Genomic DNA, 18,802 nt, shown 5'->3' on the forward strand with positions numbered 1-18,802 from the left:
CATGTATCTCTAATTTTAGCTACCACTGTGTGGTATTTACATATGTACTTTAGTGTACTTGAACTATCCTGTATGTTTGCATATGTACCTGGAGTTATTTACACTTTTCTCTTTCTATGCACTTTTTAAACCTGTTTTGCATTAACTGATCAATTCCAGTATTGTATTATATCTATGTAAAGTTGCTTGCATTTCAATATGTATAAAACAATTAATGTTACAGTACCCTTTTGGGTACACCGCCTCTGGTAAGCTGCTTATAAGTTAGTTGCAGAAAACCACAAGCCAGGAAAAAGGCTCAACTTTAACTCGCGTTGTAAAATATTTATTATGTTTAATTGTAAAAATAAATAATTTAGAATAAAATCAAAATGAATAAAAACCACAAAACTCGATTTAAATAAAATCAATTTGCAACGCAACATTTCGTGCGTCCTGTGAGGATCTTTCCTGGAGTCAAGCTTAAATTAAAAGATAGACTTCACATCGAATGTCAATTACCAGATCAGCGGTATTTGTATCATGATTTCTGAACTGCAACAATTAATTGTGGAGCAAAGGGCTATGGTTACAAATATCGAGAAAGTTCTGCTAAGCACAAAGAAGGATAGTGCTTCAAGGAAAACGGAGGTGTATATACGTACGCGATTAGAATCAGTCGCTCAATTACTCCTTGAATTTCGGCAGAATCATCGCACTCTTATGCAAGCCAGTGACACTGATGAAGTTAACGAAGGTTACGTAACTCCTGAAATTGACGAAAAATTTGTGGAAGTATACATCGGTTTGGTATCACTATTGGGAAGTGACTTGCCCACACCATCTACGACACCACCGCTGATACAAGAATATAGTCGCAGTGTCAACTCTCTATTCGAACGTAGCACGGATGAGCTAAAGTTGCCTACAGTTAAATTGTCAGTCTTCAGTGGTAAGTTCACTGACTGGCCAGCATTCAAAGAAGTATTCGAGGAACGTATACACAAATGCGCCCACTTTAATAATCTTTATCGCTTCTATTACCTAAAAGATTCCTTGAGCGAGGAAGCAGCTCGAGATATCCAGCACCTATCCATTTCAGAAGCGAATTATCCCGTAGCCTGGCAGATGCTCATCAACATATACAATAACAAACGAGTGTTATTCGTACACTACATGGCCATGTTTGAACAACAACCTTCCGTGGCTCATGACCCGGCGGCATTAAAGCAATTCATACAAACTTGTCGGTCATGCGTAAACTCAATTGATCATCTTGGAGTAGATCTCAAACAGAATCAAATCTTAGTATATCTAATGGCTCGCAAGCTATCGAATAATGCAATGTTGGAATGGGAAAAGTCCTTGTCTACCCCACAAAATATTCCAACTTTTGAGCAGTTCTGTGCATACTTGGATGCACAATATCGCACAATGATCACGGCATCTACTAACGCGGCATCAGCATTGCATCAACGGATTACTTCGACCCGGGACTCTTCTACAAGATCAAAGAGGAATATGAAAACTTCCTTTAGTACCGGTGCTAAGCATATGTGCGTTATCTGCGAAACTGGAAACCATCCCATACGTGAATGCTCGACATTTCTCAACATGCAAGTGGCCGATCGCAAGTCGGCGATAGGGAAACATAAACTTTGTTTTAATTGCTTGGAATACAACCATATAGTCTCAAGGTGTCCAAGTCGACACCTATGCAATCATTGTGGAGGGCACCACCATACTCTCATACATGCGGACCGACCTGCGACAGCCGCTAACAGTGCACCAGTACAGCGCGATAGCAACACTCCACAAATCACCAACACTTCGGCTGATGTTACCGAGAAATCCACATTGACTTCGTATGCATCAAATTGCGAAGTCTTACTCCCTACAGCTGTCGTAAGCGTGCAAGCAAAAGATGGAACGGTATTAGATTTCCGTGTGTTTCTAGATCAAGGGTCGCAAGCGTCGTTCATAACAGAGAGGGCATCTCAAATGCTGCGGCTGAGTCGAAAGGAGGTGCATGTTCGCATCAACGGCAACGGCAAACATGAAAATCACCGAAGCTTCGTCGTCTGTCTACTTTACATTTCATTCTAAATACAATATCCAAAATTCTTTTGAGGTCAATGCATACGTATTGCCACATGTTGGATCAGGAATGCCGGAACGTCGTTTATTAACCGATCAATGGGAGCATCTTAAGGGTTTACAACTGGCAGATCCCACGTACTACATTCCTCAATCTGTCGATCTATTGCTCGGTAGTGACATCTATGATAAACTGATGTTGGATGACATTCGTCGTGGTCCAAAGGGTGCTCCTTTGGCTCAAAGCACCGCCTTGGGATTCATTATTTCAGGAAAGGTCGGTGAAGGTGACCAGTCAAAGTTAACTCAGAATATTTCAGTTGCTTCTGATGAAACATTCGAGGAGTTGGAATCATTATTGCGCAAATTTTAGGAGCTGGAAGACATAACCACCTCAAAACCTGTCCTTTCAGATTCTGAGAAATGGTGCGAGGAATTCTCAAATCTTCACATCGTCGTTTGGATACTGGTAAATATCTGGTAAGATTACCGTTATTGTCTCATTTAGATCCCAAATTAGTCGTTTGATCGTCATACGAGCCAGCCCTCAAAAGACTAAACCAACTACAAAGGCGGTTATCCTCAAATCCTAATCTTAAATCTGTGTACAGTGTAACGATTTGTGAATACCTAGAGTTTGGTCAGATGAAAAAACTAACCAACATTGATTGTGCGCGATCGCATGCTACAAATAGGGGTGTATCGTATTGTTATCTTCCACATCATCCGGTAACGAAAGAATCCTTAACCAGCACGAAAGTACGTGTGGTCTTCGACGGATCCATGCAAACCAGCAATGGAAAATCTTTATATGAAATACTGGCTGTGGGTCCCAAATTACATACAGATTTGACGGCAATACTAATCAATTGGCGGTTTCTTAAATACGTATTTCTAACTGATGTGGAAAAAATATATAGGTGGATTGATGTCGCTCCAGAAGATGCAAATTTTCAACGCATATTGTGGTATAATGATCTTACTGGTCAATTGGAGCATTATATGTGCACGACGGTCATGTTCGGAACAAGCTCGGCGCCTTTTACAGCAATTCGAACAATGCAGCAATTAGCATCTGATGAGGCGGCAACTTATCCACTAGCTGTAAAGGTTATTAAACAGCAAATGTATGTCGATGACATATTGTCCGGAGCAGAGTCAAACGAAGCGGCAGAGGAGATTCAAAATCAGGTAATCGGAATGTTAAATAGCGGTACTTTCCAATTACGCAAATGGGCCAGCAACTGTCCCGAGTTACTGGAAAATATACCTATGGAGCATCGCGAATTGAAAAAGTTGTCACAATTAACCTCCGGTGAAACCATTAAAGCCTTGGGAATATATTGGAATCCTGTCGATGATGAGTTTCGATTTCGAATAAATTTCAAGGCGCCTACAGGTGGTCCAACAAAGAGGAAGGTGTTATCGACCATTGCGCGACTTTTCGACCCAATGGGCTGGTTAGCTCCAGTGCTCATATCAGCAAAGATTTTCATGCAGCGTTTACGGCGAGCACATAGAGGCTGTGACCAAACTTTACCCAGTAATCTAGCGCGTATTTGGACTGAGTTTGTGGATAATCTTGAACGGATATCAGATATACGAATTCCTCGTTTCATTATGTGCAACGCTGGTGCTAATACACAGTTACACATATTTTGCGATGCATCGTCATCGGCTTATGGAGCAGCCGCGTATCTCGTACTCAGCGCGACGAAACAAATTATCAAGTTCAGCTACTTTTAGCCAGATGCAAGGTTTTACCTATGAAACCACAACTAACAATTCCAAGAGCGGAATTATGTGCTGCTGTGTTAGCCGTGAAAATATTCAGGTATTTTGAACAAAGCTGTAACTCAAATATATATTATTAGTTGGATTAGAGGCGGGCCGAGCAAGTGGAAGATGTTTGTTAGTAACAGAGTCGATAAAATACTTCAAGTGTCAAAAGGAAGTCAGTGGCGTCATGTGTCTTCAGAATATAATCCTGCTGCTCATCCCAGTCGCGGACTCAAGCCAAACAAGTTACTCGCAAGTACTCTATGGTGGCAGGGGCCACAGTGGCTGAGCGAAACTGAAGAAAAGTGGCCTGAATGCAGTGAAGACGACAGCACCGTGCTATAGGAAATCACCGATGAAGTGAAATCCATTCGATGTCAAGCTACTGCTGTTGCCTAAACAGAAGAATTAGCGATTGTAAAACGATTATCCTCGTATATTCGAATGATACGCGTATTATCTTACTGCAGACAATTTGTGCGAAATTGTAGTGATACTGTTTTGATGCGTGTCTACACCCCTCTTTCCGTCGTTGACCTACAAGAAAGTTTGGTGTGCATCCTTCGCATAGTGCAAAGAGAGAGCTTTGCATCCGAATTTAAGGCATTGTCTTCAGGCAAACCAATACCGATGGATAGTATTTTACTTTCGTTGAATCCCTGTTTCGACGAACAGGAACGAGTCATCCGACTTAGCGGTCGGCTTAGCCATACTCTGCTTTCACCCAATGAACGTCATCCGTACCTCCTACCATCAAAGGGTAACTTTACCGTATTGGTAGTAAACTACAGCCATCTCCTGATATTGCACGGAGGTGTTTCCCTCACTTTATGTCACATTCGTAAAAGGGTCTGGATAGTGAAAGGGCGGCAGGCAGCTCGAGCGGTCATTCACCGCTGCATGAAGTGCTACAGGGTGCAACCTAGGGCCTTGGAACAGAAGATCTTCGATCTACCTGCCGTACTTGTAAGACCAGCAACACCATTCACATCGGTTGGAGTCGACTATGTCGGTCCAATAAGTATATCACCACTAAAGGTCGGACTGCTTGAAGGGCTATTTCGCAGTATTCATTTGTTTAGTAACCAAGGCGATACATTTAGAGCCAGTCGGCGACCTGACATCCAATGCTTTTATCGGCGCTTTTCACCGCTTCATAGGAAGACGAGGTCTCTGTCATGACATATAGTGACTGCGGTACTAATTTCGTTGGTGCAACTGCCAAGATACAGTGTGACAAACGGACATATCAAAAGTACATTGACACGAAAATCGTACCGATGTTGACACAACATGCAACAGCTCCCCATTTTGGTGGGCTGTGGGACGCTGGCGTTAAGTCAATGAAATTTCACTTAAAGAGAACTATAGCCGATCGGGTGTTAACGTTTGAAGAAGTCGCTACGGTGCTGGCGCAAATAGAATCCTGCCTCAATTCACGGCCGCTGTGCCCTATGTCTGATGATCCAGACATACTAATCTGAGAGAGGAGCGGTCCAGCCGGGTGAGAGCTACGGATCGCTTTACATCAATCTTTGGCCAAATTTGCCTCGTAGTATGGCAGGTGGTTTTCACAGCCCACCTTATATTTGCCTTCTCAACGAGGTTCGCCTTTAGTCTGTGTTTGCAGGAGGTTAGAGGTATGCCCGAATTCCGAGCAGAATTGACTACAGATAATTCCGTCCCCCTCCTTGCCAGCTCGTCGGCTAGGCAGTTGCCAGGGATGTCCCTATGTCCAGGGACCCATACAACAGTCAAGGAGCATTTTGATGCCAGCAGGTTGAGAGTCTTCTTGCATTCTATGGCTACTTTAGACGTTGCTTCGTTGGAATTAGAGATTTGATAGCAGGCTGGCTGTCAGAATAGATAAAAATGGGCCGTCCTGGAGGGGCGGAGGTTATAAGCCAACGAGCCGTCTCCATTATGACATTTAATTCCGCTTGAAAAACGTTACAATGGCCCGGTAAGCGAAAACTGAGATTTAGTGCGAGTTCGTCAGAGTAGATCCCACTACCCACTCTTTTGTTAAGCTTGGAACCATCTGTATATATGGCCGTAGACTCTGGGCTCAGGTCCGTGGCCGTTTCCTGCTCGTTCCTCGCTGGGATTCTTATGGAGAACTTGTTACCTAAACAGAGTAGAATGTTGGTATAATCTATCTGTCGTAGATTATCCGGTAGAGTTTCAAGTACTTTTGCGTGTCCGACTCTGAGGTCTCTTCACGGCTGGATTGTAACGGGTGATTTTTTTGAGGTTAGGATTTTCATGCATTAGTATTTGACAGATCACGTGGGATTTCAGACATGGTGTCAAAGAGAAAGATGCTCAGTATGCTTTGACATTTCATCATGAATAGACTTACTAACGAGCAACGCTTGCAAATCATTGAATTTTATTACCAAAATCAGTGTTCGGTTCGCTTTACGTCCGATTTATGGTCTACATAATCGACCAAGTGAGCAAACAATTAATGCGATTGTGACCAAGTTTCGCACTCAGTTTACTTTATTGGACATTAAACCAACCACACGAATGCGTACAGTGCGTACAGAAGAGAATATTGCGTCTGTTTCTGAGAGTGTTGCTGAAGACCGTGAAATGTCGATTCGTCGCCGTTCGCAGCAATTGGGTTTGCGAAACACATTTCGAACCGAACACTGATTTTGGTAATAAAATTCAATGATTTGCAAGCGTTGCTCGTTAGTAAGTCTATTCATGATGAAATGTCAAAGCATACTGAGCATCTTTCTCTTTGACACCATGTCTGAAATCCCACGTGATCTGTCAAATACTAATGCATGAAAATCCTAACCTCAAAAAAATCACCCGTTATTTAGCCTGGCCGCACTACAGCCGGCCCGAAATTTGTCGTAAAGATCCACAGGTTTAAGATTATTTCCAGAGATCTTATCACAGCCATGTAAATCCAGTGTACTATGTGTGGTTTATTCCAGATTTTTTACCTATAGCCGCCTTGCAGGCATACAGGGCAGTATTGGCCTTCCTGGAGCGGTCTTCAATGTTTCGCTTCCAGCCCAGTTTCTTATCCAGAATAACTCCAAGGTATTTGACCTCGGTTGAGAGAGTAAGTGCCACCCCGTTTATGGTGGGAGGTTTAAATAAGGGAGTTTTATAGTTCCTTGTGAAAAGTACCATTTCTGTCTTGGCAGGATGGACACTAAGTCCACATTCCTTGCACCAGATGTTTACCAGACCGAGTGCGTTTTGTAATAACTCATGGGCGTACGCTATTACTTGACAACCGGTGCTCTTTAGGTTCAGAAGTAGTGTGTTTACTGTTATATTCCAGAGTAGAGGGGAGAGAACGGCCCCTTCGGGAGTGCCTCTGTTCACATACTTTGTAATGGAACCATCCCCCAGTTCTGATAGAATAGTTCTTTTTCCGAGAAGGAGCTCAACAAAATCCACCAGACCTCGCTGCACCCCCGCCATGAGAAGGAGTTAACAACAGACTTCGGGTAGACGTTGTTGAAAGCACCTTCGATATCGAGAAAAACTCCGAGCTTGTATTCTTTTAAGGCCAATCCTTTTTCAATCGTCGCTACGATTTCATGGAGTGCGGTCCCACGGGTTTCCCCTTAGAATATGCATGCTGGTTCGGGGAGAGGTTGTTAGTTTTAATATTCCGTCGTCGATTAGCCTGTCTAGAGTTTTAAGAAAGAACGAAGTGAGGCTTATAGGCTTCAAGTCCTTCGGTTTCACATGAGCGGCCTTGCCTCCTTTTGGTAGGAATACAACCTTTGCCTTTGTCCACGCGTGTGGTACGTGAGTCATGGGTAGGCAGGCTGTAAAAATCTGAGAAAGCATGGGACACAGTATGTCCTTAGCTTCTTGTAGTTGAGCAGGAAAGATTCCGATAGGACCAGGAGATTTGTAGGGCTGAAAGGACATTAAAGCCCTTTTCACCCTCTCCTCACTTACGACGTGCCTAACGGTATCACCCAGAGACAAGTAGGTTCTAGGACCGGGCGAAAAACCGGAGGTGCCGTCCGAGCAGCCCGGGAAGTGTGTGCTCATAAGCACCTCCAGGATTTCGTTACATGATGTCATCCAGTCACCGTTAGGCTTCTGGATAGAGTTGATACGCGAAGAGCATTTCGAGAGAACTTTCCTCAGCCTGTTGGCTTCAGAGTTCTGTTCTATGTTGTTGTAGAAGTTTAACCAAGATTCGCGTTTCGCCCTCTTTATGGCCTTCTTTAAGTGCGTCTTTGTACGGTTGCCAAAGACCTGTTCGCTTGGCTTGATTGAACAGCCTCCTGCTGTTCTTCCTCAGTGCTGAAATCTCAGGATTCCCCCACTGGGGTTTCTTTTTGCCCTTCGAGACGGTGCTTGGGCAGGAGGCTTCGACCGCAGAATTACAGGCATTAGTCACAAAGTTCACTGTTTCATCAGTTTTTGACGATGAGTCGAGCTCACCGAGAGAAACAACCTTCGTATTTGAGAGACTCGCTTCATCAGGTCTTAACGATAAGCAGGACTTATCGAGAGAAGCGTATCTGTGTAGAGTGGCCGACAGCGTATTTTTATACTTTGCCCAGTCGGTTCGCTTCTTGTTCCTGTATGCTATGAAAGGAGCTGGATCAAAATTGAGCTTAAAACTAATGTAGAGGTGGTCAGAAAAAGAGTGTTCTTTGAACGTTTGCCAGTCCCTTATCTGGTCAGACAAACCGCTCGAAACAAGGGTGATGTCCAACACTTCGCTTCTAACAGAGGTCACAAAAGTGGGGTCGCGCCCGCGGTTACACACAGTAAGATTATATAAAGGAACAAAGTCAAGTAAACACTCACCTCGAGAGTTGGTGTCGCTTGAGCTCCAGATCGTGTTATGCGAATTAGAGTCTGCCCTATTATGACCGGGAGTTTCCTGCGATTTCCTTCTTTCACAGATTCTTCCACTCAATAGGGTGGGAAAACATGGCTGTCGTGGGCCATGTATGTTGTTGCCAGCAAGATCACGCTCTCTTTCAGCTGGACGCTGATGCAGACAGTGTCCTCGTCGCTGTATTGGGACAGTAAAAAATAAGAATATACTTTTTAAGCAGAACGCAAGCTCTGATCCTACCTGCTACTGGAGCTATTACCGCCTGGTAGGCATCAGAGTTCAGGCCGCAAACCTTGTTTCTAACGATCCAAGGCTCTTGGACTAGAATCAAGTCCTCAGCTTTATCGCTGAGGCGAAGAAGAAGGGCAGCCGAGACTGCCTTGGAATGGTGCAGATTAATTTGTATCTATCTGCACTATCTTCAGAGTCGGTGATGTCCATTGCTTCTAGCTCCTCCCGTTCGGCGGCGGCAATGTCAGTGACGTCATTGGCCTCCTCCTCCGGTTCGGAGTCCAGAAGCTAGTCCTCGTTCAGCATTACCCACCCGCTGTATACCGACCCTACGTAGGCAGATACTGAGCCCGTGTCGCTCTCAGTATCTGACGCGGCGTCGGGTACACCCGTTGGTAGGTCCCCAGGTCCACTCGTGCTGTTTCCTGTGGATCCAGCGCTGTCTGCCTACGATGCCGACTCGGAGGCGTCAGGTCCGCTCGAGGCGTTGCCTGTTTTGTTGGCACCTTCGTCAGTAGAGTTATCGGGAGGAGCGGGTCCGCTCGAGGCGTTGTCCGCCTCTTCCCCTTGTGGTCCGTTTTCCGGTGGATTTTTATCGTGATGGAGTAAAAGGCTTAGCTTGTTACCCCACAACAACCCTCGAGCACTGAGACGGAAGCATCGTTGATGATAAAGCCAACAAAACGCTGCTTCCCCTTGGTCTCGCCAACTCGGACTATCCTCCAATCACTTGGGGCAGTCCTTCGTTGCCCAGTCGGATAAAGTCCAGAATCTCCTCCGGATTCGATGGTTCAGCTGGAACCCAGTCCCAGGCTCGCGGCCTGTTAGGGATGTCATCCCTATGACCGGTAACTAAGTCTGCCCCGGGCCACAGCTGTCCAACCGTGGAGATCGCTTCCTTGTAAAGCCGGACCGCGCGTTCATCTGCACACGCCACCAGCTTCACCCGCGCCTGATGCCACCCAGTATCACGGACGACTGGTGCAGGGCCGGCATCCCCTTATACACCCTGCATGGACCCATCAGTACGGACTTCCAATTGTCCGTGCTAATGTGGCCGTCCGGATAGCCCTTGTCCAGCACCGCTAGCGTGAGGTGGTCTTTGGCGGCCTCGCTGAATGTCTTCGTTGTGGACACGGCCATGGACGGACGGTTAGAAGGAGAGGAGGTCCTATGCCTTTTGGATCCACTCGCGGTGTCGTCCTGAGACCGTGGTCTCTTTGAGCCTAGGTCCTTCCGTGGGCTCGCCTCAGTGGATGGTTTGTATTTACCGCCCTTCCCGGAGGACCGCTTATCACTGGCGACGAAGACGTCCATTGCCCACTTGAGGGAGGCTTTTTGCCCCTCCGACAGCTGGTCATGCGGAATGACCCCCAGTCTGCCCTTTGGTCGCGCTGAGCCCTGACGGAGGGCGAAATTATTTTCGCTGCTTTGGAGCAGCTGGGGCGTCGATCCAGGTCGTTTGCCCCGGTTGTTGGAGTTTTACTCGCAGGAGTAGTCCCCGGCTTGTCCGTGGAGGACTTGGGCTCGGCTTTTACCCCCTGCGAGGTGGATGTGCCCGGGGTGGACGTAGAGACAGGAGCCTTCCGCAGCTTTCCCACCGGCCTCGACTTTCCCTCGAGGGGTACAGTTCTGCCGGTATCGCTGGAGGTAGGCTTTCCCTCTGGGGGCTTAGAGTTCCCTCCAGATTCTGCGGACCGAATCTGACTGGGCCGTGTAGGCCCTGTCTTCGGCGCCGTTGATGCGGTTCCCGAGATGGCGGGTTTGTTGGACTTAACTTCGCCGTGTCCAGTGGCGGCACTACCCGTGCAGGGTTCCGAGGCTTCTTTATTTACATTCATTAATTCATCTGGTTCTTGGGCCACCTACTAAGCAGAAGCTTTTCGGCGGCCGGAAAAAGGGAAAGGCGAAAAAACGGTTGACCACGGCAGAGCCCCATGCCGAAGCAAGGCCACCGTTACTCCCGGGAAGCGCCGTTAGATTACAGATGCATGTAGGCTTTACGTGATTACCTGCCAAAAAGCTTTAATCACGGTCCCCGCACTTAGCACGACGTATTAAATTTTGCATTAGTCACTGCCCTGAACTGCAAGCACTTCAGTACCAATTGACAGTATGTGGTGGACGCACTTGCCACCTTGGTAGGGCCGAGGCCTACCTAAACCTCTGACGTTCTCTGCCACGACGATACTCTCCAAAGGGGCCGTACTCATGAACAGACCGGAGTAATGCTCGCCGGCGAGATTTGCTCAACTGGCTCAACTCACCCTGACCCACTTAACTTACTCAGCCCACACTAGAACGACTTACACGACTACTACACTCCACATTCATCTCCATTTCAACATGCACACTTCATACCATCATACTCCGTCTTGCTCGTCTCACACGTCTACTCGCCACGCTCGTGGGCACCCTCCACATCCAGGAGAGGTGACACCACTCGCTCAACTTTCAACGGATCGAGTTGCTCGACACACATTCACCATCTTGCTCCGTCTTGCTCATCTCACACGTCTTACTCGCCTCGCTCGTAGGCACCCTCCACATCCAGGAGAGGTGACACCACTCGCTCAACTTTCAACGGATCGAGTTGCTCGACACACATTCACCATCTTGCTCCGTCTTGCTCATCTCACACGTCTTACTCGCCTCGCTCGTAGGCACCCTCCACATCCAGGAGAGGTGACACCACTCGCTCAACTTTCAACGGATCGAGTTGCTCGACACACATTCACCATCTTGCTCCGTCTTGCTCATCTCACACGTCTTACTCGCCTCGCTCGTAGGCACCCTCCACATCCAGGAGAGGTGACTCCACTCGCTCAGCTCTCGCAACGGATCAAATTGCTCAACTTGCGCACAACTTTTTCAACATTTTCCAACGGTTTCCAACAGTTTCAACATTTCCTTCGATTTCAACTTTCATCCAACTTATTTTCACCCTTTCCTAGTCGAGTTCCCCGTGGAACCATTTTTAAAGTCTTTGGTATGACTCTCGAAAGCCGTAGACTCTTCTTCCAGTTGAGCCTCCACCGACTCAGGACTGGTAGCCTTTAACTGGGGTAGACGGGGTTGTCAAGCCCGTACCCTGGAAATACCAAAGCCCCCTTGTCTTCCCTCCTGTTTTCTCAAACCGGGCTTGGGACCGTCTAAGGCACAGTTGCCGTTAGATTACAGTCGGAAACCCCCCTGACTGCAAACCATCCAATGGGCACGGTGACGCATGCGTTTTATACCTACCGCCAGGTACCCCCTCGAAATGGTGTCAGTATGCCCACCCCAGCCTCCCTAGAGCGAGCCCATCCGGCCCGCCACTAGACGCGGCAGGAGAGTTTATACCTCGGCCTTAGCTAGGCCCCGCCTGCTTGCACCACAGCGGTAGAAGAGCAAGCTGAATTAAATAAATTCCTGTGATTATATAGCAGTTTAATATTTTAAAGCCTTCTCGTCAATGACTCCTAAACGTAATAGAATTTTTCTTGCTGGTTTTGTCAGTCCGTTTAAAGTTTTTTTATATATATTGAGTGTGCTTGTTTGCTCGCGCTTCTATTAAACGAGCGAGGCTGTTGTGTTTTGCCTCGCTCGCAGTTCGAGGCGAGTACCTATCTGTATACTCGCTCTGCTAGGTAAGACGAGTGAGCGACGAGCGAGCGACGAGCGAGCGCTCCGAGTGTGCTATACAACACATGCATTTTTGTGCATAAATGTGGGAATGAATGTCAATAGGTTATGTACGAAAGTATGTTAACAATTGTATGTACATATGTACATATGTTTCTAAATATGTGAATATTATATTAGGGCATCATTTAAAACAACAAATAAAATTTATTACATACATAAGCATAGATTATGGAACGCAATATTTTTTAGAGTTATATACATACATATGTATATACATAACATGCATATTTATATATGTATGTATGTATGCATTTACGTATGCACATATGCATGTATTTTGTCTTTACAGAGAAAAGTAAGTAATGAAGATATTATAATCGTTTGTGCCACAGAAACAAAAAACAAGTAAGCACTTGTTAAGAAAATAGTTTGCTGCTTGTAGCAGTAATGCTGTATACCTGAATGAAATATAATCCCTGGTGAAAAATTTATTTGTGGCCTGTTGTTCAAGGACATATGTATATATGTATGTATGTATGGATATGTAGACACGGGAAAATTTGCCGGTTCACATACAACTTTGGCGTTGCGTTGGCGTTGAATTTCAAAGCCGCCGTCCACATAGTCAAAATTTGGCAGCGCTAAGGCCAACATAAAGCAGAAAGATCGCTGCGTCGGTCGCCAGCTGTTGCAAATAAATAAAAATATATGAAATGTTTTTTTTAATCAAATGAGGACAAGAAATATAATTTTTCATGCAATTATTGATATGAAATATTAATTTATCTCTCGTTAATATGTTAATTTAGTGGTCAAAGTAGTCTCTGCCAAGCTTCATTGTAGAACGCATACTTTTAACGTGCGTTCTGTCAAACCAACGCCAACTACAAAGTCAACGCGAAAGTTCGATGTGGACCAGCCTTAATTATCAAATACTGTTTAATACCCCAAATAGTAGTTTGTCGTATACTACATACATACTTATGTATGGGGACTAAACGAGGAATATTCATTTGAAAATGCGAATGTCCTACTCATTTATGAAATGAAAGACAAAATAATGATTTTTGTAAATATTATATTCTCATTTATACATATGTAACATAGTTACTTAGCCGAATTACTTAGTAATTACTTGTATGTAAGAATACAAAGACAACTTATTTATCAGAAGCATTGCCCCTTACACATTGAAAAAAGATAATAAAAGCTCTCAAAAAAGCAAAATCGCTACAGCGAAAAACGGGTTTGAAAAACCGCATAAATTCAAATCCGCATAAAAAAGAATCGCATAAAATGATACCTAAGTGTATAAGTTGAAATTTGATAAGAAATTATTGAACATTAAAAAAATTATACCTACATAGATATGAGAATATATACATAAATAAATACATACATATGTGTACATATGTATGTATATACATATCTGCATGCGTGCATACAATCCTTTACTCGAAATTCTTAGTTAATGCAATTTTTATCCCAAACATTTTTGCTGCCCAAACAACCCGCTTGCCTGTCTAATCTGCTTGCCTCATTTGCCTCGCTCGTTTACTCGTCTCGGTCGTCTGCTGCTGCAAATGAGTGCCTCGCTCGCAATGACGCCCTCGCGAGGGCAGAGCTAATGAGGCCCTCGTTTGCTTGCCGCTCTACTCTTGCGCTGCCCTCGTTTGCTTACTCGCTCGCTGGCTGCTCAGCGCGTGCGCTCGTACTTAACGAGTGCTCGTTTGCAAACAGCAGTGCTCGTGCGCAAACTCAGAGTAAACTAACGAGCGAGGGAGGAGCTAAAATGAGGCAAATCCGAACCCTGAGTACGCTGAACGAAAAAACAGTTCGCATCTCTGGCAATTTAATGGTTGGTACAAAGTATGTGCCCACTCATCACTTTGCATTAATTTTTATTACAAAAATCCAATAAAAACTTTTCTGACCATTTTTCATTACATAACAGGAGCAACGGGCAGTTAAATAATCGAGTCCTCAACTTCTATACATTTCATCTAGGCCTAACGGCAGTATTACGTACAAATTGCATACGATTCCAAACCGCCAAAAGCAAATTTAAATCGTGCATAAAACAGCTATGTGCTTTAAAGGGGCGCAAATGTTGATCACGTCGTAATTGGTCAAAAAATAAATTTTTTTTCCTAAATCAATAGCTTATTTTTAATATAATTTTTTTTTTCAATACGACACTTGCAAAATATTACCTATTGGCACTAGGAATCAGTTTTTTGCTCTCCTGAAAAGTTATTGAAAAATACATAACTGTTTTTGTTGGCGCAGCGACGATGTGAAGTAACATTTTGGTACAAAATAATATTATTATGAAATTTTTGGGAAAGGGGCGTGAACCCGCCCACTTATGATGAAATACTGTATCTTAGTAGCGGCTCACCAAACCTTACCAAACTCGGTACGAGCCTTTCTTAGGATCCAGCCAAGACATTTGCTGAAAATGATTGAAATCTGGCAAAACCCACGGCCACTTCCATGTGACGGTAATTTCAAAAAAATTAAAATTGCGATAAATCAGTAACAACTGAAGCTAATTGACTCAAAAAATTAGACTATTATAAATTTTTGGATTTTTAGCGTGGCGCCGCCCACTTATGACCACAAATGTGTGTCTCGGTAACCGATTTATCAATTTTTACCAAACTTGGTGTATTTAATAACCTTGGCACGGAAACGCAATTCATTGAAAATTATTCAAATCGGATTAAAATTGCATCGGTTTCCCTTATAACGGTAATTTTCGGATATACGAAAACTCCTATATTTCAATAATTGAGGTCGTCAATTTACTCCAAGTTAATACTTACAACAATCTCTTAACAATAAATAAAACTGCTATAGACTTTTAGGTAGTTTAAAGAAAGTTGGAACGACAATAGTTGATACCTGCGCCGGGTATATAAAATTCGGTTTCGCCCGAACTTATGCTTCTTTACTTGTTTCTCATAAATTAACAGTTTTTGGCTGAACGGGATATTTCCGACCCTGGCCCTAGAACGTTTTTTTTTAGTTTCGACCTTATCTATCTAAAACTAATAAAATAGTTTGGTCGCGGTAGCTTCTTCTAGTCGCCATACTGTGCGGCGTTTCGTTGTAGGTCCATTTATTTTCCAATTTTCGTAACTAGTCTAGATACTGAATCTATTTTACTGTAGTCTGTAGCGTTTAAAAAAATATATTTAAAAATTCACCATTTGCTTTGCTCTTGACCAGTGCCAGGCAGCCAGTAGCTTCGCGAGGTTATGAGTGCTTTGTGTGCAATGAATGTGTGTATGTGTATTTTGCCTAGCACTGCTCTAGACATTGTGTACAATTTCGTAAATTTGTTTCTAACTACTTTCTTTTATTTTTAAGGAAAAATGCAAATACAAATGGAAAATCTGTACAAGGAATTGGGAGAATATTTTGCCTTTGACTACAACAAATATCCTATGGAGGAATTTTTCACTGACCTTAAAGCCTTTAAGGATGCGTTTTTGCAAGCATATCAAGATAATGTTCACCAACGCGAAGAGGAAAATAAAAAGCGAAGACTACAGGATGCACGAGAGCAATCACTGCGCGAGCAATTGGAGCGACAACAACTTAAATTAGCGCTCGTTGACATGGACTCTACACAAACCCAAGAAGGTGTTATGGATAGTTTATTGGAAGCTTTGCAAACAGGAACTGCTTTTGGAAATCGAAATCAAAGGCAAAGACGACCGAGACCTTCGGGTGCAGAAAGACGTGCCCAACTGAGCAGAAGTCGCTCTAGGACACGTGTTGGTACAGGTGCCTTTGTGTCTTGTGAAACGATCTCAGCAGATAACTTCATGCAAAAAAAACGTTAATACGAACCAACAATTTAAACACAAGTATATCTACATATGAGGAGTCCTATAACAAATAAAAACGCAATTGTTCCACTCGAGTAGCTTATTAGATACAACATTCAAATAGGTTTCTTATAGCTCCTGAACTCTCCATTTTTTATTAAAATAAATGTTATTTTCATAGTTTATGCACTTATCTAAGTATTAATAGCTTGACTATTTTCATCCGATTTTAAAAACAATATTTTTTTAAGAGGATTTAGGTACCTTTAAAGTGATTAAATAAAATAATATAATAAAATAAATAGTATAATAAAAATAATAAAAATAACTAAAATAATTATTGTTAGACTTAGGTTGTTAGGAGTTTTTCATCCGATAAATTTAAAAACCCCCTATTTTTGTAATTTTTTCAACTTGACCATCGCTAATTTTATGAAAGTTTCCAAATATGTAGTATTTACCAAAAACTACGTTCTTTTTCGAAAAAGGGTTTTCATTAACCCAGATATGCCCATTCGTCGTACATTACCTTTTCAACGGGTTTTGCGATTATATTCATCTAAACTTATGATAAAAAGACGGGGTTTGGTAATGATTTAAAAATAAAAATTTGGAAACATATTATAAAGCTGTCCTATATATAGGACATTGGGCACATGACATATTATCAACTTTGTCTGAGTTATTTGATGTGATCTGTGACAATACATTTGACATGTAATCCAATGTTAAATTTTTGGCATCTTACTAACTTTGTCTGAGTTATTTGATGTGATCTGTGACAATACATTTGACATGTAATCCAATGTTAAATTTTTGGCATCTTATTGTGGTTTTCTGATGACAAGCGCCACATCTGGGCCCAATTCTTTGTTGGATCTATGCGTAAACCTTCCTTTTTTTATTTTGGGCGAGTTAAGCTGTCGTAATTCTTCTCCTGAAAGGTAAGGGATCCATTGTTTATGAGTCTGCCAGGCATTTCGTACCGCCATTTCCACAAAGTTAGTTATTAGGGGAAAACACTATTTCTTACTTCGCATAGCACTGTGGTAGACGCTAATATTTTGGTCCGAACGATCGATGCTTTTATTACAATATTTTACGATACGAGTTTGCTCTTGTTAGGAGTATCGCTTGTTGAAACTTATGGGATTTACTCCGATTGCATGCGATTCTTAGACAATGGTATGTCACTACCGGGATCCCATTGATCATCAAAACCGGTTTCCGAAAAGACTTCAACGCTCCTTTTCATCTGCGAAACTGGATAATTATTTATACCGACATAATTCTCGTCGACAGAAACCTCCTCGGTAATGTCTGCAGGTGCATTTTTTCTGGAAATAATGCTATGCTATCGAAATCTATATTTTCATCCTCTAAAAGAGCCAAAGATTCATGCAGAGAAAATCCTCTGTAGGAAATTTATAGTATATTATATGCCCAATGTCCTACATGTAGGACACCACCATTTTTGCTAATACAAAAGTAATATAACAACAATAAAAACAAATTCCCCAATCATAAAACAATCGAAGAATATGTCGTATATACGAAAACAAAAAAAAACGTTAATTTTTTATATTTGAATAAGCAAATTTTTACTTACCGTGCAACGTTAGCACCATATACCGAAACTTTGGAAAACTTGCAACTTTGTAAATCAATTACATAGAAATTTTGGTAAAAAATTACCAACACGTACTGTCACAGGTAGGGATGACCAAACACTAACTAAATGAATAAAATAAGTGGCTCATGGAAAAACGTTACTCGTCATGTAAACTCTTGTGTAGGTGTCCTATTTATAGGACATTGGGCATATAAAAAAATAAATTGGCCAACCACTTCACAAATCTGTACCAAATTGATTTGGTTGTGAAAATAATTTCAAAGTTTTTGTAGGTGCAACTTTAGAGTTATTGCGTTCTTAATAAAAAGTATTTAGTAAAAAAAGAAACACGAAATTTTAACATGTTAGTCGGTACTAGTATGATATTTTAATGTAGTTTGTAATTACACTGAAAGCGCCTGTTTTTAACCAACATTCTCCATCCATCTTCTTGACGATTATCCAAGACATCATTGATGACGTTCAGCATTTGAAAATGCTTGAGTTTTTTAATTTCATTTGCTTCAACCCTGCTGTGGCTGTGAGAAATTTCAAAGCCGACAGCAAAGCGAAAGTAAAAATAAAATAAAACAATGTAAAAAAAACTATTAAAAAAAACAAGCTTTTATTTAACATGTATAATCAAAAGAATAAAATAAAATAATGTAACAAGAGATTTTTGGCAAAAACATTTTGTTAAAGCTGCACTAAAATGAATAAAATAAAATAAGTTAGGTTTTCGCTAAAGTTACTAAAAGCCAAATAGTGAAAAGAATTACTCAAACTCTAATGAAA

At 42.6% G+C, this 18,802-nt stretch overlaps 1 protein-coding gene across 4 annotated transcripts in view; it reads left to right on the plus strand.

Moving 5' to 3' along the window:
* Positions 1 to 18,589, plus strand: part of dia (diaphanous related formin 1) — a 151,096-nt gene extending 132,507 nt beyond the window's left edge. For all 4 annotated transcript variants that reach the window (XM_017613009.1, XM_017613008.1, XM_017613007.1 and 1 more), the window contains exon 5: positions 15,932 to 18,589. In XM_017613009.1, the coding sequence (XP_017468498.1) occupies positions 15,932 to 16,410 (479 nt within the window). In that variant the 3' untranslated portion in view covers positions 16,411 to 18,589. The remainder of the gene's footprint in view (positions 1 to 15,931) is intronic.
* The last annotated feature ends 213 nt before the right edge of the window (positions 18,590 to 18,802 follow it).

This window comes from Rhagoletis zephyria, unplaced genomic scaffold (assembly GCF_001687245.7).
Source record: "Rhagoletis zephyria isolate East Lansing unplaced genomic scaffold, Rhagoletis_zephyria_1.1 Rzeph_scaffold_00600, whole genome shotgun sequence".
In the NCBI taxonomy this organism is placed as follows: Eukaryota; Metazoa; Arthropoda; class Insecta; order Diptera; family Tephritidae; genus Rhagoletis; species Rhagoletis zephyria.